The 27,740-nt window shown below is 39.0% G+C and overlaps 1 protein-coding gene and 1 non-coding gene across 9 annotated transcripts in view; both read right to left on the reverse strand.

Annotated features, from left to right (window-relative positions):
• Positions 1–208: 208 nt before the first annotated feature.
• On the reverse strand, positions 209–280 carry trnaq-cug (transfer RNA glutamine (anticodon CUG)). The gene has a single exon. It is a non-coding gene; the product is annotated as a tRNA-Gln (tRNA).
• Positions 281–5,485: 5,205 nt separating this feature from the next.
• The window catches only part of megf11 (multiple EGF-like-domains 11), a 107,876-nt gene continuing 85,621 nt past the window's right edge, over positions 5,486–27,740 (reverse strand). For 4 of the 8 annotated variants that reach the window (XM_017305510.2, XM_008412212.3, XM_008412210.3 and 1 more), the window contains 14 exons: positions 26,226–26,389; positions 26,008–26,110; positions 21,522–21,668; positions 19,149–19,283; positions 16,266–16,394; positions 14,858–14,986; positions 14,095–14,223; positions 13,847–13,975; positions 13,516–13,752; positions 12,330–12,499; positions 12,161–12,224; positions 9,189–9,233; positions 8,341–8,547; positions 5,486–7,266 (listed from right to left, as the gene is read on the reverse strand). In XM_017305510.2, coding sequence (XP_017160999.1) covers positions 7,091–7,266; positions 8,341–8,547; positions 9,189–9,233; positions 12,161–12,224; positions 12,330–12,499; positions 13,516–13,752; positions 13,847–13,975; positions 14,095–14,223; positions 14,858–14,986; positions 16,266–16,394; positions 19,149–19,283; positions 21,522–21,668; positions 26,008–26,110; positions 26,226–26,389 — 1,964 coding nt within the window. In that variant the 3' untranslated portion in view covers positions 5,486–7,090. The remainder of the gene's footprint in view (positions 7,267–8,340; positions 8,548–9,188; positions 9,234–12,160; positions 12,225–12,329; positions 12,500–13,515; positions 13,753–13,846; positions 13,976–14,094; positions 14,224–14,857; positions 14,987–16,265; positions 16,395–19,148; positions 19,284–21,521; positions 21,669–26,007; positions 26,111–26,225; positions 26,390–27,740) is intronic. The other 4 variants (XM_017305511.2, XM_008412213.3, XM_008412216.3 and 1 more) reach the window with 2 other exon arrangements.

Consider the following 27,740-nt stretch of genomic DNA (forward strand, 5'->3'; position numbering starts at 1 on the left):
GAGTACAATACAGAACAGGTACCCTCAGAATGAGGATAGCTGTCACATCGGTTTGTTAAATAAGGCTTGTTTCTGCCACACGACAGTATTCTCAAATTCTGTATAACACATAGAGACATGCACACAACTTTGAAAAGAGGAAGTATTTATGAATGTATATTGCTTTTGTTTGATTTTTTTTTTCATAAAACATTAAAAGAGAAAAATTAGGTTCCACCGAGATTTGAACTCGGATCGCTGGATTCAGAGTCCAGAGTGCTAACCATTACACCATGGAACCACGTGACCACAGGAAAACGATTCAAGGTATTTAATCCAATTCACATATTCCGTCATTTTCTCACTGTAGATATTATACCAGGGAAAGTAACGTAATTTTTCTACCAGAAACATAGGGATAAAGTTTTTAAATAATAAAAAACTTCCGAAAGTAAGTAACAGTGCTCCTCCAGCATGCTGTCTTCATGAGCGGCGAGACTCCATCGTCGATTGCAAGCAGTTGTAATTTTATCTTGAGCGTATTTTACGTGTGGTTTGATGCGAATGGATATGGTGAATATGAGAATGTGGCAGAAAAGGACGATATGTTGTTACTTTTAGGCCCTGGTTTAATCCTTGTAAGATCACCTACTGCCACCTGGTGGCCAATCGCTGGAATTGCAGGATCTAGGATAGTGGGAAGGACTTCCATGTTTGAGGTTTTTGTTGCCCAATTCCTCTGAAGTTATACGGGGAAGGAACATATATTCCTTGTCAGTAAATTAAAAAAAAAATACAGTGAACACTGTATGTGTTAAGACTAGTGTATAATACGTTTTCTATCAAAGAATTTTGTTCTTTGATCACTAATCTCTTGAGTTAAATTTAATTAGATAAGCCTTTTAACTACTGTTCTCTGCTTAATTTGCTGAAGGACTTATTTCTATGCTGAGTTATGTCTGTCAAGGTACATTTCCATCTGAAATTGGGTTCAGCTGGATACAGAGTTGGTGAAAATCATAAGCCTGACTGAGATGAATACTGATTATACACTTAGAGTAGCGAAGCATAGATTCAGCTCTGGTCTGTTGGATGCTCACAGTTCCTGTCGCAGGACGTGACAACAATAAAGATCTGCAGCTGAGCTCTGCTATGGATTTAGTCACTGCAAAGTGCAGCCAAAGGATGCATATTTAGATGAAACGGACCCTGCTGGCAGGATTTTCTGTAGGGATATCTATACAGACAGACATTTGTTGCTAAAATATGCATGATGAAAGTCAAACATTTATACAAGTCACTGATTTTTGTTTATTTCAGAAGAATATAAAATATAATTCAATCTAGCTTTGTGACCATTTTTCTTAATTAGCCTAATGTTGACTCACATCTGAATGCTTCAAATTAGACTACCAACACTTTTGCTCTTAAAGAAATGCTCATTTAAGGTAAAATCATTTTATTTTACATTTCGGTTGCTACTTACAGCCCTTGACCAAATGGAGGAGCTTTCCCACATATAATGTTTACTTAAGTCATGTATTCTGAATAATGACATGCTGCAACATGTGCTACTTATTTAAGGTTGTTTTACCAAACTTAATAATCTGCCAACCAAGTTGTTTTTATTGTACTCCGTGGGGCAACCTTTCCAGGTTTGTCTTACTTTCATCACAGCTAAATATGCTGTGCAAAACTATTTACACACTTTAAAATTTTTCAGATTAAGTCTTGTTACAACCACAAACATGAACAGATTTTACTTATTTATAATTAATATTGCAGGATCAGTGCAATAAAGTGCATTCAAAAGTTACCAAATTAGCAAATAGTGAATCAGCTCATGGAATTTAATCTTAGTATAAATACCACTGCTCTGTAAAGACCTCAAGACTTTTTTAAGCCAGTTTGTTCACAAAGCTGGACAATTGTTCACCTAAACTAACAGCATTAATCAGAGAGGCAAATGCAGAAGCTGCATAGACCCACAGCTAAGATGTGACAGTCTGTTGAATTGATAACTTTTAGTTGTGCACTACTCAAACTGGGAAGAAGAAAGATGAGAAGTGCTATTTTCAGTTTACCAGAATGCAGAAAGAAAGAAAATGAATGGCATCCTAAACCCAAAATCCCTCCAGTTAAGCACGGTGATGGCAGCATCAAGCTTTTTCTCAGAAGGTTCAAGGAAAATGGTCAGACTTGAAGGGAAGGTGTTTGGATCAAAATAGATTTTGCAAAGAAGAATGGGCAAAAAAATAAATAAAAAATAAGTCTGTGTATGTGTAGACATTTCAGAAGAGCTGCAGCCAAAGATGGTTCTAGGATATTAACATAGGTGAATACAAATGCATGTCACACTTTTGATATTTTTAGTTCTTTAATAACTTTGAAAACCATGTGTTCTTTCTTCCAATACACAATTATGCACTATTTGCATTGGTCTGTCTCATAAAGTCCCAAGAAAATACATTAAATGCAGCAAAATGAAATGAACAAATAGAAAAAGTTCAAGGTGTATGAATGCTTTTGCCAGACAGTGTCAATATTTAATTTTTTACTTCACGTCTAATTAAAAATAGTTAAAGAGTGAAGTTCCACAGCTTGTCATATACAATCAACAAACATCTTTCAAACTGTTTTTTTTTTTTGTTACAAATTTTTGTTTTTCTTGACTGTAAGTTGCAACGGATGGATTGTAGGAGACAAATAAGAATTTGGTGAGTTTTTCTCAGTTTCAGTATTACACTCTGGGTTCAATTTCAGCGACACCTGGGGATACATTTTCCTACTTAAAAAAGCCACTGATGTTTGAGTCCCATGACTTACATCAGGCAGGCATCAGAGAAATATCTTCAGGCCCTAAATAAAGAAGAATGGCTGTCTGATAATTGAAAGTGTTTGACTTGAAGCTCAACGTATTCACTACAAGCCCTACTGTAGAAGTGGCAGCAAAGAGAAACATCCCTAAAGTTGTTTAAGAAATTACATTTCAGTAAAATATGTGATTGAAAAGAAAGAGTATGTAAAGCACATCAAAGAAATTGCTTGAAACATGTCCAATAAACTCCTAATGCAATCTGCAATTATTTAGTGCAACTGCAAATAAATTGTTTTTTTCTGCTTTAATGATAATGAAAATGTGTTTAAAACAAACACAAAAACAGGGTCAGTGCAGATGTCGAACAAACAGGAAATCCTTATAGAGGAGAAATAAAACGGATATTATGTAACAACACATCTGGTGAAATTCTGCATTGGAAAATAACCCAGAGAGTTCTAGACTGGCTCAGAATATCCAACAGATTGCCTTTGTTTTCCCTTTTTTATCGTCATGGTGACTCAACTGAAAGACAGCGCCAGTTCAGCTTCATTAGTTATGAAACTGATGTGATGCATTTAATTCTCAGACCATTAACTTTTTTTTTAGCCATTTTTCCACAGCTTTCAGCCTGAAGTGAGGCTAATCCACATTAGGCCGTTCATCGATTCTAAAATTTTGACATATAAAAAGCCTCAGGTGAACAATAACACATGACTGATAAAGTACTTCAAAAATCAAGTTAAAATGGTGAATTATGGTCAAACTGTTGAGGCAGAGACAACTCTTTAGTCTGTTGTCATTTTATAATCAAATTGTGCAAAAGAACCAGCCTTTATTCCCAGGGACAGTCAGCACAACACAACGGTGAATGGGATGCAGTTGATGTAAAAAGTTGGGGGAAAAAAATCTATATGAAGTGTTATATATTGGTGGTCAAAATAAGGCTAGAAATATCTTTGTAAAGCAGTGGATATACTTACAAGAACATAAATTCCATGTATTATTTTAAAATCTCTTCACAAAGACTATTCAAAATAAAATCCTTCAACAGAATATTCCTGTGTGCGAACATGGCAGCTCTGGAGCTGCTACCGGAGGGAATTTCTTCTCCTCAAAACTCGAATCAAGGTCTGGACTGTGAGCATCTACTATTACAGTTGGATTTCTTATTCGACAGAAAATCTCACAGCAGCAGGGACCGTACAATGACAACGTGAGCTCACTGACTCATTAAAAGAGAGGAGAGAACGAAGAAATACAGTAGCTGGATCATAGGGCTGCACTACACATGAGGAGTCTCGTTTTTATTGGTTAGGAGGAAGGTGAAAAAGAGTGGGGCTACTGACTCTGCAGGCAAATGGCATCACAAGTCCACACTGGGTGGGCTTAAAATGCAGGAAAAAACAGATAATTTAGGTAATGGGAGTGAAAACGATGTGCAAAAAGCAAGTGGGGAGCGTGGGTGAGATGAAAATGGTTATAGAGATTAAGAGGATGACTAGAATAAAATGGATGGTAAACGAGGATAACAAGGATGAAAAGGAAGAGAGGACGAAGGGAGAGTGTGATGAGTGGGATGATGAGGGGTTGTAAAAAGGTAAGAGGAAGATGACAGGGATGCAAAAAGCTCTTAAGTATCGATGTGAATAATGAGTGGAATGGAAGTGAGTCATAAAGAGGGAGGTGGAGGAAAAAGAGATGAAGAGTGTTTGTAAAGAAGGATAAGTTCAGTTATAAAGATGGTGGGGTGGAGTAAAAGGGGTCAAAATGAGAGAAAAACGAATGAAAGGGATGAAGATGGAGTTTTAAAGATGGATGAGGCGGATGGATGAAGGTTGTTAGGAGTGTGATGAAGTAGGGTCAAAAGGGTCAAATAGAAAGATGAGGAGGATGAGTGGGTCGCAAGGGAGGATTAGGAAGATGGGTTATGACAACTTGACATTAACCAAGAAATCATTACTGATGTCAATTTGTTCAAAAAATCTTACTGGTTGCACTTTAAAAATTAGGTAACTTTATATTATTAAAGGTAAAGTTTAAACAGTAATGATTTCTTGGTTAATGTCAAGTTGTCATAACAAAGACATTTTGAATAATGTCAACTTTGTATTAAAAGTGTCATAATTTACCGAATGACACTTTATGACAACAGTCATAAATATTTATGAAGGCTTATTCATGTTCATGACAGGTGTTATGTCATGTTTATGACAGTGTCACGACAGTCTTATTCACCCCCCTTCAAATAAAGTGTTACCCAAAAACAACAGCTAGGCCAAATGACATTTTACACAAATTATTCAAAAAAGGAGAACAAATGAGGATTTGTTGCAAGAATGGAGGGAAACAAGATTTGCTGAGCGAGAAGGAAGATTTGTTAAAAAGAAGGATGGCGAGTACTGGATTGAAGGAAAAAAGACTTGCAACAACAATGACAAGGCTGGAGTAAAGAAAAAGAGTAGAGATAAGGTCAGGATGGAATGATGAAGGGAGGCAGGGATGTGCTGTCGAGAGCAGAAGATAAAGTGCTCTGTGTGCGAGCGCCAGCTACAAGTAGGCTTGCCAAGTGATCAGAGGTGGAGCTGAGGCGTGGCTTTGCTCCCAAACCGAAATGAGCAACATTAGCTAAATTTATCAAGGACATTTATTTGTTCTTGTTCGGTGCATTAATGTGAATGAGACAGGTTGTTGGTGACAGAAGAGGTATTTAATAGGAAACAAACTTAAGTACCAAAACAACAACCAGATTTATGTGACAGCAACTAGAAAAAAAGTGTCCTAAAAGGACAAACAGTCAGGTGAGGTGAGATCAACTGTCACTATGCTGCTCGTAGATGTGGTGACGTCCAGTGAAACGCTGTCTGTGCATCGATTGTCAACATGTTATTGCTTCAACAGAGGGTGGAATGGATTTAAGCAAATTCAATCTACGAGATAAAAGAATTAATTAGCCTGATAGGAAAATAAAAAAAAGAGGTTTTAGAAACAGATTTCTATCACACATGAATCCCCTTTGTAAAAGCTTTTGGGTCTTGCATTGGTCAGATGAAAAGTTATTTTTAATCTACAATTTGACAGAGAGAATATTTTAAGTGACTTCAAAAACAGCTCACAAAATGACACGGCTAATCTCACAAGAAGATAAATTGTGTGTTATCTACATCGGTGGGTATCATTATCTGATCATGCTCATCTTTTTTTTATTTTATCATTATAACCACATTGATAAAAAAGTCTTCGATAATATAAATTAATACGTAAAGCAAAGAGCTTCATAAATACAAAACGTAAAAGATCAAAGCATCCAATAACCTTAAAACAAAAACCAAGACATTTGCAAAAAAAAACAAAAAACAAAAGAAAAGAAACGCCTTCACATGGAAAACAACACAAGATTGGAGCACTTCATTAATGTGAAGAAAAGGGTCAAATGTTAGACCGATTCTGTGTCTGTAAGTCTCAATAAATGGAATAAATGCATGAACACTGGCGAGCTGAAAACATGTCCAGATACACACGGCCTCGTTAACAACAAAACTTAGCTTACATTAGTATTATGTGTGTGATCATTACTGGATAACAGCGAATACAGAACCATTACAACAATTTTTCTATTTTACCCATGCTTGCTCAAACTCGTTTTCACAGTCCCGTGTCGAACATTTAGGCCGCCGGAAACGCTCTTTCACTTCTGAGTTTGATGAGCAGAGCTTCTCTTTATGCTACCTTCTCTCTCTCTCTCTCTCTCTCTCTCTCTCTCTCTCTCTCTCTCTCTCTCTCTCTCTCTCTCTCTCTCTCTCTCTCTCTCTCTCTCTCTCTCTCTCTCTCTCTCTCCAGGACAATAATTTTGGTTTGGGGGGCAGGGGGGACATTATAAACACTCTGCTGCTCTTTTATAATAAACATATATCATGGGATAAAAATGAGCACGAGGACAGCTCTCCCTGTAAATAAACTGTCCACTCAGTTCACGTGTCCTGCTCTCTGCAGTGTTCGGAACAACCCTGTTCCACATCAGGAGGTCCATATAAAGGCCAGGCAGCAGTCTGAGCAGTCAGCTCCACAACAAAATAAAACTGGCAAACAGTCGCTGGTGAGTGGGACACTTTTTCCTCCCCTCATTTTCCCTCAAGGTCACAGGAAGAGAGCCAAAGTGAGCCAGACGAGTCGTGGCTGTCTCTCCATCTCAGAATCTCAGCACCAAATCGAACACATACAGAGACAAAGGGAGAGCCATTGGCTGAAAGTTGGTTTCCTGTGGTTCCCAGGCCAGGTGGAGGGTTGTTCACCCTAAAGCAAGGAACTGGGGCTTTCTGGGGGCGCCGGGGGTGTGTGTGTGGGGCTGTGGCGCATGGGGAGAATGTCGTAGTGGCTAGGGATGTGGCTGCCACAGGAAAGGTCATAGGGACCCTGGGAAAAACCTGTGGCCATTCCGTTGGGTCCCTGCAGGATACTCACGGTGGGCTCTGCAACAGTTTGAGAGAAAAGGTAGGAAAAAAACAAAAGAGAGACGTACGTTAGTACGGCCAAGGAGAAAGGTGAAACGCTGACACGAGAAATTATGCTAATGCTAATTAACCAGCCAATCTCACAATCTGCTAAGTTATGCAATCTAATTTCCGATCAAAACCACAGTGGGGTCCAGCAGATGGCCGCTCTCACACGGAGCCAGCTGCCTCTGCTGGAGATTTCTTCCTATTAAAAGAACAGGCAGTTTTCCTTTACTTTCACCATTGATAACATGATTCAAACAGCTCAGTTTCCATAGAGAGAAAACCTTTTTACAGATTTGCATATAACCTGAAGTTAACTGCACTGATATCTAATTGTAACTGAAATATGTGGATTAAACAGTCTAATATTTCACTGAATTAACTATCCATCTCTGTAAATAATTAGATCCGTTTGATTTGTTCAGTGCCTTGAGTTGACATTTGTTGAGAATCAATGCTACTGAAATAAACTGAAGTGAAATGGATTAACATAGTAACTTTTAATGAATTCTTCACCAGTCTAGGGAACAATCTTCTTTATTTCACAGATTAATATTGATTACAGACAATCAACCATTATTATGAATTATGAATATGATAGAAAAGCTAGTAATAAGGCTAATAATTGAACATACAAATTTCAAAACAAACTGAATTCGTCTCACAAATTTCTGCTAATTAGTGGTTAAGAGAACAAAAACAAATCATCAATTCTAATGTAAGGCAAGGGGAGAAAGAAAATAAAAAAGGAACGTCGTAACTGAACTTAGAACAGTGAGGGCTTTTGACGCCAACTTTTGGAGGAGCATACAAGCAACACAAGTAAATTATTTTAACAGGGACATTATGGGAACATCGGTAAAGTGGATTTTTCTTGCTGGTTAAAACTGTTTTTATACGTTTACATGACATACAAACTTGCTAATATAAGGTAGACAGAAAATTCTAGCAATGACACTTTTAAAATGACCAGAGCAGTTAAAGTAAAAAAAAATAAAAAATCAACAGAAGCCAAAAGCTTCCATCGAAATCAACAACAAAACTCACCAACATCATAGAGGTTCCTGCTCACGGTGCCCAGGAGAGTGGCGGTGCCTCCAAAGGGGACTTCACGGTGGGAGGGGGACTTCATCTCCACATAGCTGCTCTCTGTGTGCTTGCACGCCAGCCCGGGTGGGTCTCTGATAGTGGCGTATGGATTATCACTATTCAGCGAGCAGGGGCTGTTGTTGCACATGGAGCTCTTTATGTAATCTGCAGTTGCCACAAGACAAGGATTTATGCAGCATCATAAAAGATGAAGCGATTGTCACAGACTCATAATGGCGGTATTAATACATGAATTTAAGCCCATATTGGAGAATGGCGAAGAGAATGGCAATGAAGCTTGTTGCCATTCTGAAGCTGAATTTCTTTTGTCTGCGACAGGTGACTAATGGTGGTATATAGTAATAAGAGTACAAAGGCAAGAGAGTGGAAGGCTCATCTCATCTATAACGGTCTCATCAATCTGATAAGAGGCCTCATTAGAGACCGCAGCAGAGCCCTCTTCACACCCCTGGGTCTCTCACATTCACCATCGACTGCCCAGCGCTGAAGACAAAATGACGTATCAGGCAGCGAGCCATGGAAAGCAATTACTATTCGGATAAAAGCTCAGCCCACCATGATCCTGTCCAGACTGCAGAGACCTCTTGTATAAATCAGAAAAAATACAGATGTGACACTTTGCGGCTGTGAAATTAATATCAAAAGAGAAAAAAAAAGAACAAAAAAACAATCCAAATAGGAAAACTTGTGCATCAGCTGTAAAGTGAAAAGATTCTTTTAGCCGTTCCACTTGGAGATAAACTTTAAAAACACCTGAAAACTTTGTCGTAAAGTTATCTGCTCACCTTTTCGCGTTGCTTTTTGTGGCTGTGCCTCATTCTGTTGAACTTCTGAAAATGTGAAACCAGAAAGGCAAACATTTTATACAGAAACGCAGCTTCAGTTTCAGCTTTCAGTTTACTTATGATGGATCGGCTCTACCGGACATAAGGTTTAGCTGTCATGCTTTCATTTTTCACGTTTTCCTTTATCTGCATCTTATTGCTACAGACACAATTAACAATGATATTACAGAGGATCAAAATGAGGTCATAAAAAAGTATCAGTCAGGAGAGGAGTACAAAAAGTTTTACATTTGTATTTATAAAAATAAAGACTCCCCAACGAGTGAATGGTGACTGTTTGGTCAAGAGTGAAATTTCGAACATTTTCAGATACTAGTGCGTTTTAATCCAAAACATTGCAAGCTACTAAATGTTCAATTTATTTTTTTTAAACTAAAAAGGGATTTTATTTTCCAAAATGCACATTAGAATTGCTTTCATAATATAAAAATCTAGTTTTAAAATGCCCTAGTGTCTGAGCCAAATGAACCAACGAACATATATCATATATCATTTTTTTTACAACGTCCAGTTCATCCCAAGTATAAGATACTATTTTTAATTAGTTTTTTTGTGAGGCATTACAGACACAATACAACTTCCATAGAGCACTTTTTAAATCCATAGTAGGGTGATGATTGTTAGATCTCCAAGCTTCTGCTCTCAAACAGCATTTCTGCTGACTTTATTCCTCACTGGACAAATTATCATGTTATCGGCTTCCTAAAATAATGGCCTGAGGCATCTTAAATTACTTTTGGCAAAAAAGAAAAAAAATGACACAGGCCATTATTTTAGGAAGGTGACAATATAAGTCTTTGTCTCATGAAACTACCTCTGCAGCTGCACATTTCCCTATCCATACTGTCTCTTTGTTTAGCCATTGTGTTATGCATTGATTTCTTATATATAACTTTTGGTTGCGCTCTCTGCTGCCTTGTGCGCACATTCTGTCTTTTATATTTCCTACATATTTCTCAACATCAAGCGTGGAGTTGAACGTAGTCACCAACAGTTACAAGCCTAAGCACGACTGAAAAGGAAAAGTTGAATTCTTTAATACACAATTTAATGCGCAGTGTGTTCATGGCAAGCCTGTGTTAACCATTATAAATCTTCTAAATGTCTGCCTAAATGTAACATAAAAATGTTCCAACATAAATTCTTAGCTATGAGGGAACGTGTGAACATTTATCATCAGCAGTTTATTTAAAGGTGATATCAGAGAAAAGTGTGGAATAACAATCAGGTGTGAGCAGGCAGGGTGTTTTAATTAAGGAAGAGCGATCTATCACAGTTTGATCTTCAAACATGTGTTTGAGGGGTTTTATTATCGCACCGGCAAAGGACACTTCTCAAGGACGCCTGGAAAAAAAGTTGCTGATGTCCATCAGAGTGGCAATGATGATGGACACCTCAGGTTTTAAGAAAGTACACCCTGTCAAAATACTAGGGTCTTAAATATTTCTCAAAAATACAAAGTATTTTGCGGGTACTTTGGAAACTTCTACTTTTTGAGACTGTAGTCTAAAAGGAGTTGAACCAAAGTAACGCTAAGCTGGAAGATTCTAGCATTCCAGAAACTGTAACTTTTTAAAACATATTTTGACAATAACAGGCAGACAAGACCTTAATCTAAATTAAATATGGTAAATAAAAGAAACAACAACACAAATTAGAAACAGACATTTTCATCTCCTTAAGTTGGTTTCACACCACAGTCCTGCAGACACACACACTCAATCAGCCTTTTCCCCAGCCGCGCAGGCTCACCCAAACAGTCACGGCTTAGAAACAAAACAGTGAGCTCCCAGATAAGCTGGGATTATCTCCTTAAATATTAGCAACTTAATAGTCCCATTCTGATTTTATATGGAGATATGTCTCCCCAGTGCACAACCACTTCCAAGCAGGTATCAAATGCTCAAGCAGTGAAGCCCTCTCTTCATCTTGTCTGTTGTGTACAGGAAAGCCATAATTTTCAGCTCTTTTTTTAAATTTTCTCTACATTTACTTAATGGCTTTGCCCAAATTAAGATAATGAGAACATTACTATAGTCATATTTTTTGCAACAAATATTTTTCTTGGTATCAGTTTCTTGTTTGACATATCAGTATTGTGACATTCCCAGTAGGTTAGACTATAAAATGAGTGGACTGCATTCATTAGAACCAATTCTATTCAGGACTGATCAACAGTTACTGTGTTATCAAATCGTTTGGGTTTATAGATAATTACAGAACAACTACAGTTATACCAGGTAATAAAACAAAAAAGGGCACATCATCCTTTTTAAATCTCTTCTTGTGACAGGAGTGAGCATCAAGCCACTAAAGAAATATTTTAAATAAATGCTATGTTTCTTCAAATAAGCACGGCAGAATGATTTTAAGCATGTTTACTAATCTAAGATACTTGTTACTGAACAGCAGCTGCACCTTTCTACCTGGAAACCGATTTCATCCAGTTGCATTTTACGTATCGACAGATAAACACTTGTTTTTCTTCACAACCACGGCTCTTCTGAGGCATTTATAAAAGGCTGCTCTCCTGAATAAGAAAAAAACACACACTTTGTTGTAGGATTTTCTATAATTAATATCCTAAGTGTGCAGCGCTTGACCCATTGTAAGTCATCATGGTCACTTGGGAAAGTGAAGGAGGACTAATGAGCTCATAGTGACCCCTATTCATCTCCACTCCAGTTCTCCCCCTGTCCTACCCGCATATCTTATCAAAATCAGAGCAAAGGTTATGTTTAACAAGAGACCCCTGCTTCATCTTCATTCACAGCAGGCTTCCGGCTCCGAGAGGTCCGCTTTAATGACACGCACGTCTTCGCCCCTGATTTGACAGTTTTGCTCATTTATTGCTCTGAAATCCAAACTCAGCCTATATGTGGTGTGACATAATAAGTGAGAGTAAGACTGACCTATGTCGTTAAGGTTGCAGAAGGCTCTCCATTCTGAGGCATTTCGGCCCTTCAGGGTACTTGACTGCAAAAAAGAAGAATATAACACGACAATGGCTTAATGCTCCGACGTGGTATTGTTGGATAAAAAAAAAAAGGCAATGACAATGCCAATGTTGAAAGGTCGTACTTTGAGAGTCAGAGTCCCGTCAAGGTTGCTGGAAATGGTGGAGACCACGTTACACTGGGCTACGGTGGGGTAACTGGGGTTGGAGAAGCATTGGGCAGTGCTGCTGGTGCTGTTCTGGTTCTGACTGATCTCTGAGGCGCTGGTCCTCATCGCAGCAGTACTGCCACACTCTAAAGGTTTACAGGATGAGATGCTTAAAAGATCATTTTAGGTCCTTGGAGCTTTTAGACAATTTTTTTGTAACAATATTCTTACATTTTGATGTGTTTTATATTTTGTTGTATTAAAACCACATTATTTATTTTAAAGAATTACAAAGTAGTGCATGTGAAGTGGAAGGAAAATAATTTTTCTTTTTTTTTTTACTAATTAAAATCTGAAAATTCTCTAAAATTATAGGTTTTGAGGTATGTCTCTACCAGCTTCAAAAATCTAAGGACTAATTTGACCATTCTTCTTTGCGAAATGTCAAGCTCCATCAAATAGGATGAAGAGCAGCTTTGGACATTAATTTTAAACCCTTGCAACAAATATGTAATTGTATATAGTTCTGAACTTTGACTGGGCTTTCTCTAACAAACGACTTTTCATCCTGCTACAGCTCCTGATGGCTGTTTTAGGTGTTTGTCCTACTACAGGGTGAAAGTCAAGCCCCTTCTTCTGAACCGCTTGGATCTGATCAATTCTCTGATTAATCTTGACCTCATTCACCCGTCTGTTTACGTGGACGGCTGTGTCTTAGTGGGTTTGCAGTTGTGCCATATTCATTCCATATTCAGACAATGGCTTGAACAGCGCTCCGCAAGACACTTGGGATACTTTGACCTAACTCTACAAACATTGGTGTGTCAGGTGACTTCTGAAGGTAATTGGTGGGACGGGCTTTCAGTTATGGGCATCACAGTAAAAAGAAGCAAGAATAAAAATTTATGCCTCGCTTTTCATATTTTAAACCCTGTATTCTCTACCTTCCGCTTCAACTTAATTATTCATTATTATTTGACGTTTTACCTCATAGGACACCAATAAAATGCAACAAAGTTTAAGCTGTTGCTTGGCAAAATATAAAAAAAGTTTAAAGGTTATGAATACTCTGTGTAGGCACAGTTGGGTACATGTGTAGGCATACATGCATTATTCTCTGAATAATAAATAATACATTTAGCCATAAATTGAAATATCTTACCAGAAAGAGAGTAATCAGTGTTGTTAATGTGCATTGCCTGTGAGTAGGACACACTGGGCTGGATCTCCTGGCCCTTGTCCCTCTGTCTCTGCCTGTACCACACAAACACACTAAGCATGGCCATGAGGATGAGAAGCAGAAAGATGATGCCCATGACAGCCCCCGCAGACTGCCGCTCTGAACCACGTGCCGGGCTTATCTTGGTGTACGGGTTCAGCTCTTCCATCATCAGAGCTGCTACACAGAAAACGACAACAGTGAGTGCCCTAAACCATATGCACACATATGTTCCATCAATAATCCAGTGCAACTTCTCCAACAGCTCAGTCACCTTGATCGCAGCGGATGCCTTTATATCCGGGGCTACAGTAGCACGTTCCAGTCACATAGTCGCACGTTGCATTGTTCAGGCACTCGCACAGCAGCTGGCAGCCATATCCAAATGTACCAGCAGGACACTCTGCATGTCAGGGGAGTACATTACTACATTTATCAAATTAAAGCACTTAGTGAACAGGAGCCAAACACATCCACAGGGTAATTTTGCATTGAAATAAAAATGTGGCGGGCGCACTCAACTCTGCTCGCAGCCCGTCCCGATGAATCCCGTTCGGCAAACACACTGGCCCATGATGTGGTCGCAGTCGGCGCCGTTCTGGCAGCGGCAGACTTCAGAGCAGTCTTTTCCGTAGAAACCTGAAGGACAACCTGGGGAAAGAGATGAATATAATGGTCGGATGGGGTGGGAGGGAAAAGGCAAAAGAGAGTGGAAGACAATGTAAAGAGTCAAGGTCATATCACCAGGGAATAGAGAAATCAATACAATTCAATGTCACCACGGCATACTCAATAAGGGACTCTGTGAATAAATGGAAATGAAAGATTTCCTGCTTCAGCAGAAAACCCAGTTATGCCGTGAACATAACTTTTTGTTCTACAACATGAACAACACGTAATTGAATGTTAGGACTGTGCGACAAGAAGGAAAACAATAAAAACAATGTTCCTTATCATGCACAATAGCATGAGCCTGACTCTACAAACAACTCTGGGTAAACCCTTAGGGTTCTGCATAATGGCATTCAAATTACAGGACTGAAGCTGATGAGCTGCACTATCAGTGAGTAAATGACTGGAATATATTATGAGCAAAATGATGAAGTGACCATTATCTTTTTTTGATGTTGCTCTTCCTAAAAAAAATTGAAAATGGAAACTTCACATCATACATTAGCCTCGAGACTGGAAAACATGCCTCCATAACATCCACTGCAGTTCTGCAGCTCAGCCAGTAGATGACACTGTGCATCTTGTTTCTGGGTGTGGGGGGGGGGAAACTCACGCTGTGTGCAGTAGAGACCAGTCCAGCCAGGGCTGCACCTGCACTCCCCATCATAGGCACTGCACTGGGCTCCGTTGTGACAGTTACACGAGTTGAGACAATCAGGACCCCAGTGCCCAGAGGGACAAGCTGCAGATGCCAGAAACACAGTCAGGCTCATGATCACACTATGTGTCGCACCCTAAAACATGCACCAAACACATGAAAGTCGGGACACCCTTACTGTCTATTCTGAAAACCCTGTATTAACAGACAAATGCTAAGCAGGTAGGGGCCGGCAGGTAGGGGCCGGCTGGCTGAAAATATTTAGCCACAGTTTAAAGTGTTTATGATGAGATTCAGGAGAAAGTAACCAGATTTGTGCATTTCCATTATGGAGTGTTGAGTAAAAGTGCTGCCCCTCCCACACCTGCTGCTGCACACCACCAGTCAGCTGACTGAAAGATGCTCCCACTGTTCTCCACTGACAAGATTTGGGAAGAAAATTATTCTGTCTTGAAACTTAGTCCAGACAAATGGAGAATAGAAATTGGGATTGGTCACACAGGAGGAACAGATAGGACTTTTTGCAAACTTCTGCAGCTGTTTTCAGACTCTTTGAACAGTTACACTATCGTCTTTCAAAAATTTCTGGAGAAATGTCCAGTTTTGTAAAGTTATTGTTGTCCCATAGATTCTCCAGCTTACCACCTTCACTCGCCACGTTGATTTTTTTGTTTGTTCTGACTGATACCTTTGTACAATGAGATCATTCTTATATTTTGTAACTTGCCTGAAAACTGTAGCTTTCGCTAAAGAATTAAAATAACCAAATGTCAGGAGATATCAGGCAACTGGTGACAGGTATGTACACAAAAAGGTACTTAAAAAGGGTGTTTGTTTAAGCTTCTCCACATTTATGCCACCAGCGTATCGCAGCTCGTTTTTATTTTTTTGTCTACTGTATAACTTGAATTGTACAGGATTAATGTAAAATACACATGGAGAAAGTTTTGAAATGATTTATCATGGTCTTTATTTTACATCACTAAATCTTGGCAGTCTAACTAACAGGGGTGTCTAGATTTTTGAGAGCCGCAGTACACGTGCACACACACATACAATGCATATCTGTTTCCCATGGTGAGCTGGCTCAAAGTTGGCTTAATGATCTTTGGCCTGAGGTGCAGTAAATCAAAGAGCATAATGCATTACTACAGCCATTTAAGCTAGCAATGTGTTTTACATCATCTGGAGCCGAGGGCATTAGTTGTGGATGAGTAGGGTCATGAAGATGACTAATGTGTATGAATTTAAACGTATGAGGGGAAAATAAGAGTGGGAGACAAACGATGAGAACAAGGGAAATGTGTTAAGCAGAAAAAAACTAAGAAATAAAACAACTGAGGCAGATACGGTGAAGCAGTACCCTGCGAGCAATCATCTCCGGTCCAGCCGGGGAAACACTGGCAGGAGCCGTCGATGGGGTTGCAGGTGCCGTTGTTGGTGCAGAGGCAGATCTCTGCGCAAGCCCTGCCGTACCTGCCGCTCGGACAGACTGCGAAATAAAAACAAAAAGCAAAATAATGAAAATAAATAAATAAAACACAACAATAATCAGCCCCTCTAAAGTTAATGTAATTACACCGGTCAAAGATTGGTCAAAGGTATGAGGACAATAAAATCCGAGCACTTTACTGAGAGCAGGTGTACTACAGCAGAGACTTCCACAGCAGCTTAGGTGAACATTCCCTCTAATGCCTTATATTGTTCTATTGGAGTGGACATGAAGTGAACTGATCTGTTTAGACAAAAGGAGGAGTTAATCACTGCCTCCTGTGGCAGAACTGCCCTATTTCTACCCACTAGAGAGGAATGAGTGATGCGCCACAGAATTAAAATAGACTGTGTACACAGACCCCTGTATAAATATTTTATGAAATTAATATTTCAATGCACTCTGGCAGTATTCTACAAAATATATCATATCCACCGAAACGTCTATTGTCTTTATTTTTTATAGGGGCGGGGGGGATGAGAGGAGACAAATTGTGCCAAGGTGTATCGCAGCGTCAGGATCTGGGAGCTGCAGCACCAGAAGACAGATCAAAGGTCTCATATAAAGAGAATTGCCCAGTGTTAGAAATATCTGATAAGGTGGCTGGCTGAGGAAGAGCGGGGTCGGACTCATTTTCATGTGGGGGGATTTTAATGATTGCATTTCAACTGGCATTCCCCTCTTCTTGAGAGCTCTTTCAAGCTCCTTCAAGCAGGTTGTCATTAAGCCATGAGGTTGACTCCCCCATGCTGCTGTGGGGGGAATTTCAAACCTCAGCTCACTAGGAGAGCTTCATTAGGCTGGGACTCTGCATGCTGGACAAAGGACAAGTGAGGACGCCAGTGGGGATCAACATAAGGAGGAGAACATCCATGCTGTCGGCCACCTCCGTCCCTCGTCGCCCAACGGCTGTTCAATAGTAATTATAGCCATGACAAATTAGGGCCAGCTCTCATCTTTACTCACTTCTCTTCCTTCAGCTAAGCTTTTAAACTTTTATTTATAAGATACTGCTTAAAGCCATGAAAGAGAATTCAAGACAATCCTCCATGGCTTTCTGTGATTTATTAAAAAAAAAAAAAAGTGAATTATTAGAAGTAAAAATCGGTGGCACAATTGCACGGATTATTTTCAAATACTCGTTTTAATTGAAATTTTGAGTGCACAAACACAAGTTCATCTCAAACAGGTGAAACTCGGCTTAAAAGACGGACAGAAGTCAGACAAGAATAAAGGTGTAGCTTCTTTCTGTTTTCAATATTTAATACAGTGTCCTTGCAAAAGTGTTGAGGCTAAGCTTTTCCACAAACTTCATCAAATTTAATTGGGGTTTTAAGTAAAACATTCCAAAGTAGTGCATAATTTGGGAATTTTGAAGGATTGATGTTGGGTTTTGATAATGTGTTCCCAGGAATGGAATCAAAAGTGTGGTGTTTTAGCCAGTTCTTTGCAAAAATATATGAACCTCATTTGGATGGAGAGCATCAAGTTATATTACAGATTTTTAACTGTATTTAGGTGTGAGCTTTGACTAGGCCATTCTTACGAATCGCTGCTCTGATCTAAATAATTCTATAGTGACTCCTGGTGTATGGTCAAGGTTGTTCTCATCTTCAAAGGTGAACTTCCGGCCCAGTCTCAAATCTTCTGCAGCCTTCGACAGGTTTTCCAGGACTGTCCTTTTCTGAGTTTGTACACATTTTTCCGTTAGAAAATTCCACATTTTTCTAGACCCAAATTTGCATATTTTGTTTCTGAATCTCCGTATCAGTTTTCTGGATATTCGTGTTCAAGTTATTGACTCTGAACCAGCTTGAATAACAATGGAGTCATAATATTTGTACGTTTCACAAATCATGATTATTTGCTGCATTTTTTAGTATTTGTGCCAACTTATATCAGTTTACTAACCATTATCAAATGAAGAATAAAGTTTTCTTAACTAAATTCTTTACAGCACACTTTGGTAACTTTATAAAATTTGTGTAACAGTTGTTTTAGTGTCTTTCTTTCTTTTTGATCCAGTTTAAGAAACATGACAATTTCAACCTAAGCTCTTTTTTTTTTTTACTTCTGAATGAATGGAAAAAGTCAGAATGTGAAAAATCCAAATACTGATGATAAAATATTACATATACCATGTCGTGTGGCAAATCAAGAGAGGGTATATTATTTTACTTATTAAGCATTATTTCTGAGAGTGCAAGAAGGAAACAATGTCACACTTTAGACACAAATGTAGGTAAAAGAAGAAGCTGCAAAATAAATTTAAAAAATGCTCTTTTTTCTCCCTGTGAGTCTGTCATCAACACATTTTTCCGCAAAATTGAATCATCGCCAAAACAATACATTTGAGACATCACAATACAGACATTGCAATACAGAACATAGAGGTTAAAAGTAATTTTACAGTAAGACGTGATGTGCACATGATTCGTCTTTGTGAATTAACAAAAAGATTTTACATGCAGCTCCAGAATCAGATAGAGATCCTGCAAAGTGTATTCATGCATTCTTTGCCTGAAAAACTCAGCCCGAGAGATTTTTATATGGATTGTGGAGACACTTATCAGATGCAAAAGAAAAGTGACATTTTTAAATTTACACTTTTTACTCGAAATACTTCCCAGCTTAGTAGTACCTCTGAATGTAGACATGTGCATCGATTTCTAACAAAAAAAAACAAAAAAACAAATACAAAAAAACTTTAAAGGAAGCTGCAGGAAAAGGAAAAGGACTCAGGAGGCTACTTGCCTTGGTTGCACAGGGAGCCTGTGAAGCCAGAGAGGCACTCACAGTGGCCGGTGACATGATGGCACGGGCCGATGCTGTGCACGCACTGCGGACACGTCTGGCTGCAGCGGTGCCCATAGAACCCCGGAGAGCAGACTGCAGCCAACGGAGCGTGGCGGGGGAGAGGAGAGGGAATCAGTCACCAATGTTGATGGAACAAGAGGTATATAATTATTGGACACAGCATGACAAGAGCGATCAAGGCAGTAGAGAAAAATCAACGCCGGAGGAATTAAAAGCAGAGGAGACAAGGAGAGCGTGTGAAGGGGAGGGTGAGAGCAGTAAAGGCTGTCATTATTGTAATCACCGACATTTTATCTCCTGCCTCAGACAGAACAGTAGGAGTTAAGAGAAGTGTAAAAATATTTTTCTGTGTCAAGAGTTGAAAGCTGCTTTATGATCTAAAAATGTCAGGAATAATAAACAACCCCGTCTTGGTAATGTGCTGAAAGAATATGAATCAAAAGCGGAATAAAATGTTATTTTGCTCACAAAGGTCCTAGTCTTTGGAAATGGGAGACTGTAGCTGATAAGTCTGCTAGATGCAACAGTGGCTTGCCAACATATTTACACCCTTGAAATTTTTTACAATTATTTTGTCAAATTGTAGCACCACAAACCTGCTAGTATAAATGTTATACACCAACACAAAGTACTCCATATATGCGAACCATTGCCCACTGTAATGTTGGCTACATTTTTAAGGTCGAAGGTTGCTAAAGTATGATGCTGCCACCACCTTTTTTCATGATTGGATGTTTTATTTCTTCAGGATGTTATATTTCCTGTACAAGCATCATTTTGCATGAAGGACAAAGAAATAATTTTGGAAACACCTAACCAGAGCATCATCTTCTACATGTTTTGTGTGTTCCTTATGGAATGTGGCCAAATATAATTAGGACTTATTATAACTTTCTTTCTACAATGATTTTCTTCTTGCCAATCTCACATCAAGACCAGATTTGCAAACTGTTGACAGTTGAATTGTCAACAGTTTTTCCCACCTGAGCTTCAGATTTTTGGATGGAAAAGTGTTCTAAATGTTGTAAACTTTTTGATGTCGTCTTTTAACAAAACTCCACCACTTTGTCCATGACCTACTGTACCTGCTGTGGTCTTCATGATGCTGTTTGTTCTCCAAGGACTACACAGAAACACTGTCTTTATAATGAGATTAAACGCTCTGTTTGCTAATTAGGTGACTTCCAAAAGCAGAATGTTTCACTGGATTTTATTAAGAACTAGTTAAAAGAGCTGAGGCTTTTTTTTTCTAAAAAAAAGTGTCATCACTTCCGCTTTGAAATAATTAGGTTTGTAGAATTAATGTGACAGTTTTCAACAAACACTGTTTTTGTAGTGAACCGGGGAAAGTTTTGTCCTCCAGCGTAGATATTCTCAAGAGAGAATCGGCTCCTAGCTAAATAGAGACCTGTTAAAAACTGATAACGATGTCACAGTAGTAATATGACAAGCCATTAGGTGTTAATTGTAACGTATTTCAGGGAACAGGTGGTTAGCATATTACCAAGCTCTGGAGAACCATGTGATGTCTCAAATGAAATTTAAAAAAAAGCACGCGCGCGCACACACACACACACACACGCACACGCACACACACACACACACACACACACACACACACCCACCCTGCCTGCATACACACGCAGATTGCGAGTTGTAATCGTTTTACCTGATGAGTAAATTACTTGGGTAAATATTGAATTTGTCTGAGTGATTATTTCGCTCGAGGGGCAAACACACGCTCACGCACAATGCATGCAGCTTGTTTAAGCTTCTCTCTTATTTTCCACTCAAATTGATGTTTACAGGTTTGTGGTTGTGAATTTCGCTCCCAATCAGTAAGCTCCTCACTTGAGAGCGGCTTCAGACAGAAACCCCCACCACCCTTTTTTTTTTTTTTCCCCAGACAGCAGAGCGGGCGCTCCCAGCAAGCATGCCCACTGATGAGCCTCAGGCAAGGACCGAGTCTCCCACTGTGAGCTGGTTGTTAAGGACAGTGTAGGAGGACGAGGGGCGTGCACGTATTTACGTGTGTGTGCGCGTGTGTGTTTGAGGGATGCCATAGGGAAAAAGACACTGTGATTAAGTGATAGCTGTGATGAAGGATTTACACTCAAGCCGCTCTGACCGACAGCAGAGTGCCTCTCCTCAGTTGGCTCAACCTTTAACAATTCTTCAAAGATCAAAACAAGGTCAGCGCTGTGATGGAGTTTGTTACCGCTGCAGCTCTCAGCGCCAGCCAGTTATCGCTCAAAGCATAGGATCAAGAGAGGTTGCGTTTTTTTTTTGTATATAGAGGAGGAGGCTCACTTCTTTTGCACGAAGTCCCTCTGTATCCAGGTGCGCACACACATGTGCCGTCCTCGGGAGAGCAGGACCCTCCGTTCTGACAGGAACAGCTGACTGAACAGTTGGGTCCCCAGAAGCCTTGTGGGCACACGTTATCGCAGTGGATTCCTGCAGGCACATTAACAAAACGAATATTCAGCGGATGCAAAACACGAGAGGAAAAAAAAAAAAAACCTGGTTTGCTGCAACATTCTAAATAGCCATCTGTAAAAACACATCGTTAACAGGGACAGCATTCACAATGCCTGATATTAACAGATCTGTGGGGTTATTCAATCACCATGGATCCTCAAATGATTTTAGTCCTGAATAAAGCATCCAGTTTGAAGTGTGTGTGTGTGAGTGTGTGTGTGTGTTTATTTCAAACCCAGCCCATCTCTCACACTCCATTTCTCCTTTCCAAATGTATTTTATATTTGATCTGACTGGGGCTCCTTGCCAGTGCACTGTGTTGATTAACAGGGTTGGGCCTCCAGAGAGCCCCAGCTTGTCTCTCATTCTCTTTCAGCAAAGCTGGGGTTGTGTACAGAACTGAAGGGAGGTACTCAGGCTACAAGAGCACAGACTGGAAGTGTCACAGTGTGTTTGGTGCAGCTCCAACCAACAATTGCAAAATAAAAAAAGAAAAAAAAGAAAAGAAAAAAGAAAACACGGCATCCACACAGGGCTCTCGGTGTGCACATGAATGCATTAGCACATCCATCAGAGCAGCAGCGTCTTTTCTCTCAGCCTCTTAGAAAAGTGAGATGAAAGGAGAAAGTTGCACGTACTGTGCTACATACAGACATGTAGCTTCTTAAAGAGTGATACACTTTATGTAAGCGCAGTTGCACGCACGCGCTCACACAGACATACCCCAAACTCTCAAACAGTCATGTTCGAATCTCATTTGAAATTTCCTTTGAATAAGAATATCAGAAGAAGGTGTAGCCATTAAAGCGGCCTTGGCGCACAACCTTTGAATTAAACCTGGACTAAACTCTTGGGAGCCATGTTATACTGTAACCACGGCACTTTAGGGCAGGCATGGAGGAGTAAAAGGAGAGGAAATGTTAGTGCTGATGGAATGAGGGGGGTGATTTAGACATGAGCAGAGCTGTGGACATCAAAAGGAAAGCAAGGCATGTGTTATTCTGGGCCAGCCAGAATAAAAAACGGTGACTGCCTTCACTGTGGGAAAATGAATGCAGACAGAGCATCGTTTTTCTCAGAGTAATGGTGACAAACAGAGGGGCTTTGCATGCCTGAAAGAAAGAGTGAAGGAAACTTGAACTGAGGTCTTTTGCTAAAAAATTGTCAGAGGTGCGACTGCTCTTTTTTTTCCTCCAGCTCTTGCTCACACACATAGACTTTTTTCCTGCTCTGGTAAACAGTGCCTTGTAAAATTATTCATATCCTTTGAAAAGTTAAACATTTTTGTTACGTTGCAACAACAAATTTCAGTGTACTTTAGTGGAATTTTATGTTTTGACCAAAACAAGGTAGTGGAAAATTGCAAAGTGGAAGGAAAACTACACAACAATCCCCAGGAGTCAATACATTTTTTGAATCATTTTGTTTTAATCGCAATTGAAAGCTTTCGGCGTATGTTTTAACCAGCTCTCACACCTAGAGGTGAAAAGGTTTTCCTGTTGCTCTTTCAAAATATCTCAAGTAAACAATTTGAAATTTTGCCATCTGCACTCTGTATCACTCTGTCACGAATACTTCGATATAAACCATTACATCGTACCTACACTGCATGTTCAGGTTTGTTTTCTTTGAAAGTTAACCTCTGCTCTGTCTCATCTTTTGCAGCCTGCAGGTTTTCTTGACCCATGGGAGAAAACATTTCCAACAACATGATACTACTGCTAACGTTCAATCATGAAGAGAGTGTGTTAAGGATGATGTAATGAGTTAGCGTTCCAACAAACAGGATTTTACACGTTGGCCAAAAAGTTTTACAACTCTACATCTTATACATGTTTGTGTCTCAGTTTGTTTAAAGCTACATTAAGGACTTCTTACTACTTTCTTTCAATTTTTTAAAATTCTTTTCACTTTTCTGTAAAAGTCACATTTATAATGCACTAGATAAAGTTGTACTGGGCACAGATTTTCCCAGATGAGCTGTGGATCTCTGCACTTTGGAATTATGAGGTCCTTTGTGTTTCTTTTCACATAGAATCCCAATGAATTACTCTAGATCTGTGATGGTCAAGTTCCAGTTCAATAAACACTTTTACAAGGCACTGTACTGACAAAAGTTATGTATAAATAAAGGTAAAAGTACTGTTTTACATAGTAGCATATTTTCACCATGAGTACCTTCTTAGTTAAAACAGACTTCAAAATGTGTGTTTGCTAATGTCAGCAAAAACCATGTAGATCTGCCAGCTGATGCATTTATGCATATACAACTGTCAAGCTCCGTCCCATTCCCAGACATTAAAACTAACAGCAACTTCACTGTAGAAACCGACACCAACTCTGAATTGAGCAGAACCACAAATAAGACAAAGTTTGTTTATATATATATATATATATATATATATATATATATATATATATATATATATATATATATATATATATATATATATATATAAAAAGCATTAGACTTTCCATAAATAGGCATTTTATTCTATCCCTGACTCAAATGACTGTACTGTATCGAATCCCACAAAGTCCTCTCCTTCGCGGTTCAAGTGTGTACTTGCGCATGTTTGTGTGACCCACTGGGCTGCACACTGCCCACAGCCCTGCACCCTGGTGACTCAATTAAGGCTGACAGATGGTCCCGACCTGTGCAGGATTCAGAGCATGAGAGGCCCATTTTGTCGTCTTCATTCTCGCAGCTAATAAACCCACATTGTTTCCTGGAATAAATGCCCGAAGCTCAGGAGGCTGAATGGAGTGGGCTGCAGGGGGCTCACAGGCTTGACCTTTTCTCCTGAATTTTTCCCCTTCTCTGATTTCCTCTGTCTACCTGGACTCGAGAACTGGGACCTTCATTAGTATTTGACATTCAGAAACAACATATCATTTCGGAGCAGCATGTTCTTCACCCTTGCTCTGTCATTCACAATCTCCTTGAACAGATCTTTCCAAGAGTGCAAATTATTTTAATGATGAGAGCCACAGATTGCGTACATCAATAAAAGTATGTGTTTGTAACAAAAATCCTTTACTATACCATGATCACATTTAAAAGATGACTAAGTTGAAACAAAGCAATTGTGTTGTCGATTTTTATTTAGGGGCTGTTGACACAAAAAAAGAATCATTTATGCAACTTAGACAGTTTACATGCTGCATGTATCTACTGCAACTCAGCACAATGTGTGTAAAGGCATTTAATCCTAAATGACTATTTAGAAAATTATTTTAAAGCTAAAAAGTTAGAAAATGGCAAAGGAATTATATTAATTAAAGTAAATGTAATGCTTAACCTTATAAAAATCTGTACAATGTTAAAGTGATAGGATGAGCCACTGTTTTGGACATAATTGTATGACACAGAAAATAGAAATACAGACACTTGTTCAAAAAATTTTCTGCTTGCAGTTAAACTCTCTTCACAAATAACTCATTTTTTCACATTTCCTCTTTTGCTTCATCTCAAGATAATATTATTTCTATGTCACTAAGAATTAAACACTATGGTGAGAGACTTTACCATAAAATGTTGCTTTTGTTGTGATGTAGAAAAAGTGCCTTTTTTTAAAAGTAAATGTGGAGAGCCTTGCTTATCTGCTGTAATGTTTTCCCAGTACGAGTTACAGTTTAGACGTCACAAGTCAAAACACAGACCTCAACTTTAGTAGTAATCCAAAGGTTGAATTTAGCTTTCACTGAAAAATGCCAGTTTTTTCTTTTTATTTCAAGTTATCCTGCAGTGTGAGTTTTATATAAAAAATAAAAAAAACAAATAACAAAAAATAAAAGACAAAGCAATTGCTATAGATTTTCAGGGAGTGATAGATGTACACAAATACTGCTTTATTTCACATCCTTGTTTCTTGGCTGATCTAGGTCTGGACCCTAAACAAATATCACCATCAATGCCAGAAGATTTGAAGGAGTACTGGCCTAAATATTTGCTTAAGTTGGCTAAGTTTGTTCTACTGGGCTGTAAAAAAATAATATTAGTTGTAATAAAAGCTTGTCTGCATGCCAGCACCAATTCTTGGAGCCAAACGTAATTAACTTGGAGCTCAAGTCTTAACATCCCTGATCCTTCTACGGCACTGGCTAAATAACAAAGCATACTAACCAATATATTAAGAAAACTCTGCTTAGAGACACAGGGTATGTACAGGGTCTCTAAAATCCTCCTGTATTTTTGATGTTGGTGTAGATCTGTGTCTTTGAGGATCATCTGATGTCTATGATATTGTGCTAATGAGGTTAATTAACAGATGAACTTTGAGCTTCTTTTGACTTGTGAGGAAGCAGCACTGACCGGTCCATCCTGGGTAGCAGCGACAGAAGCCACTCACAGGGTCGCAGCCATCAGCGTGACTACAATCGCACCGCTCACGGCAGTCCAGCCCATAGGTGCCGTCCTGAAACGACAGCAACTTCAGTGTTAAAGATCTCAAGCAGAACACTTTGCAGCTGGTACATGTTGACAAGAAGTCGGAAAGATTTGTATCGCCTTCTCATAGAAATTGCACTTACAGGGCAGGACTCGTGACAGTGCTCCCCTCTCCAGCCAGGAGAACAAGCACAGGTGCCGTCCACAGGGTCACATGCAGCGCCGTTGCTGCATAAGCATGTCTGGTTACAGCCCAGACCCCACGTACCGCTGGAGCAAGGAATGGAGCAGTCCACACCCTGCCAGCCTTGAACAGAAGAGACATCCAAGAGGAAAGAAAAGAAAGAGTTTAATATGTTTATTAAAGACGTATTTAAAAAACGTGGAGAGATTTTGAATAAGAAACCAAAATCTTATTATTGTATCTTATCTCAAATATAAGAATAAAAATGTAGAAAAAAAAAAAGACTAAATGGCAGAATCCTGAGCTAATTTTTTAAAAGATTTTTTGATGGTTGAACTTTTTGGATGTCAGTCATTAATCTTCTGACAGCTTTGAGAATAGCTTGAGTTGTGGCCCAGTTCTCCTAACAGTCTTGTTGGCCGTATTGTTCACACATATTTTAACTCCTACAAATTTTCTGTGCCACTGAAATCAGTACTTTGACATTGGAAAAAAATACTTTGTTGCCTCTATTTGGCTGCATGTTTATTGCCATAGTCCATTTGAAAGACTGTCTTAATATGTTGCTAAATATGGCAGCTGTATCATTTTTCCTGTAGCAAAACATCCAAACAACATAATGTTACCATCCCTAAATAATACACTTGGGATCATGTTTGCAGGCTCAGGAGCCTCCTCCTTTTTTACTCCAACTGCACTGGTCAGTGGTCACTATGGCCAAAAGTTCAAGTTTTAGTTTCATCAGAACATGTTTCCAAAAATGTCTGTTCCTTGGCGGATTTACAAAATGCAATTTACATTTTTATATTACTTTTGGGGTATGTGCATCTTCCTTATTGAGTGGCCCTGCTGGTGAACAACTTGCTTTACAGTGAATATTAACACTTTCTTACCAATTTTAAGAAGCACCTTTTAAAGGGAGTCTACTTTTGATCTGGGGTTTATACTAACATTTTGCACCAAAACGTGGTCATGTCTGGGACACAGAACTCATTTGAACAGTACGAACAATATGCTGTTTACATTTGCATACAACTGTCTGAACAGATGAAAGTGGGACCTTTTCATGATGTCATATATTACAGCAGTGTATTTCAGGTTTGGCTTTAGAATACATGCATCTATTTATCTTAAATGTTGGGAATTATCAGAAGCTTGCCACAACAAAAATAATTAAGGGTCTCAATTTTAAATATTGTGTATGCACAAAACGGGACCTCAATCTGTCATATATCACTTAACATGCAAAGTTTAAGATCTGTAAAAAATAAATAAATAAATAACTTGACAGGAGAATGTGCAGTCCCTCACACAAACTCTAATCCACACATACACTCATTTCAGAGACGGGGCAAACTGGCGATGCAGATGGTGAGGTGGGGAATGGAAGCCACACTGCATCATGATTCCTTGCAGACATTTAATTTCACTCCATATCAAATATTAATCATAGATCAACTTTATCATAAGCATT

This window comes from Poecilia reticulata, chromosome 6, assembly GCF_904066995.2.
Source record: "Poecilia reticulata chromosome 6, P_reticulata-male-v2, whole genome shotgun sequence".
NCBI lineage: Eukaryota > Metazoa > Chordata > Actinopteri > Cyprinodontiformes > Poeciliidae > Poecilia > Poecilia reticulata.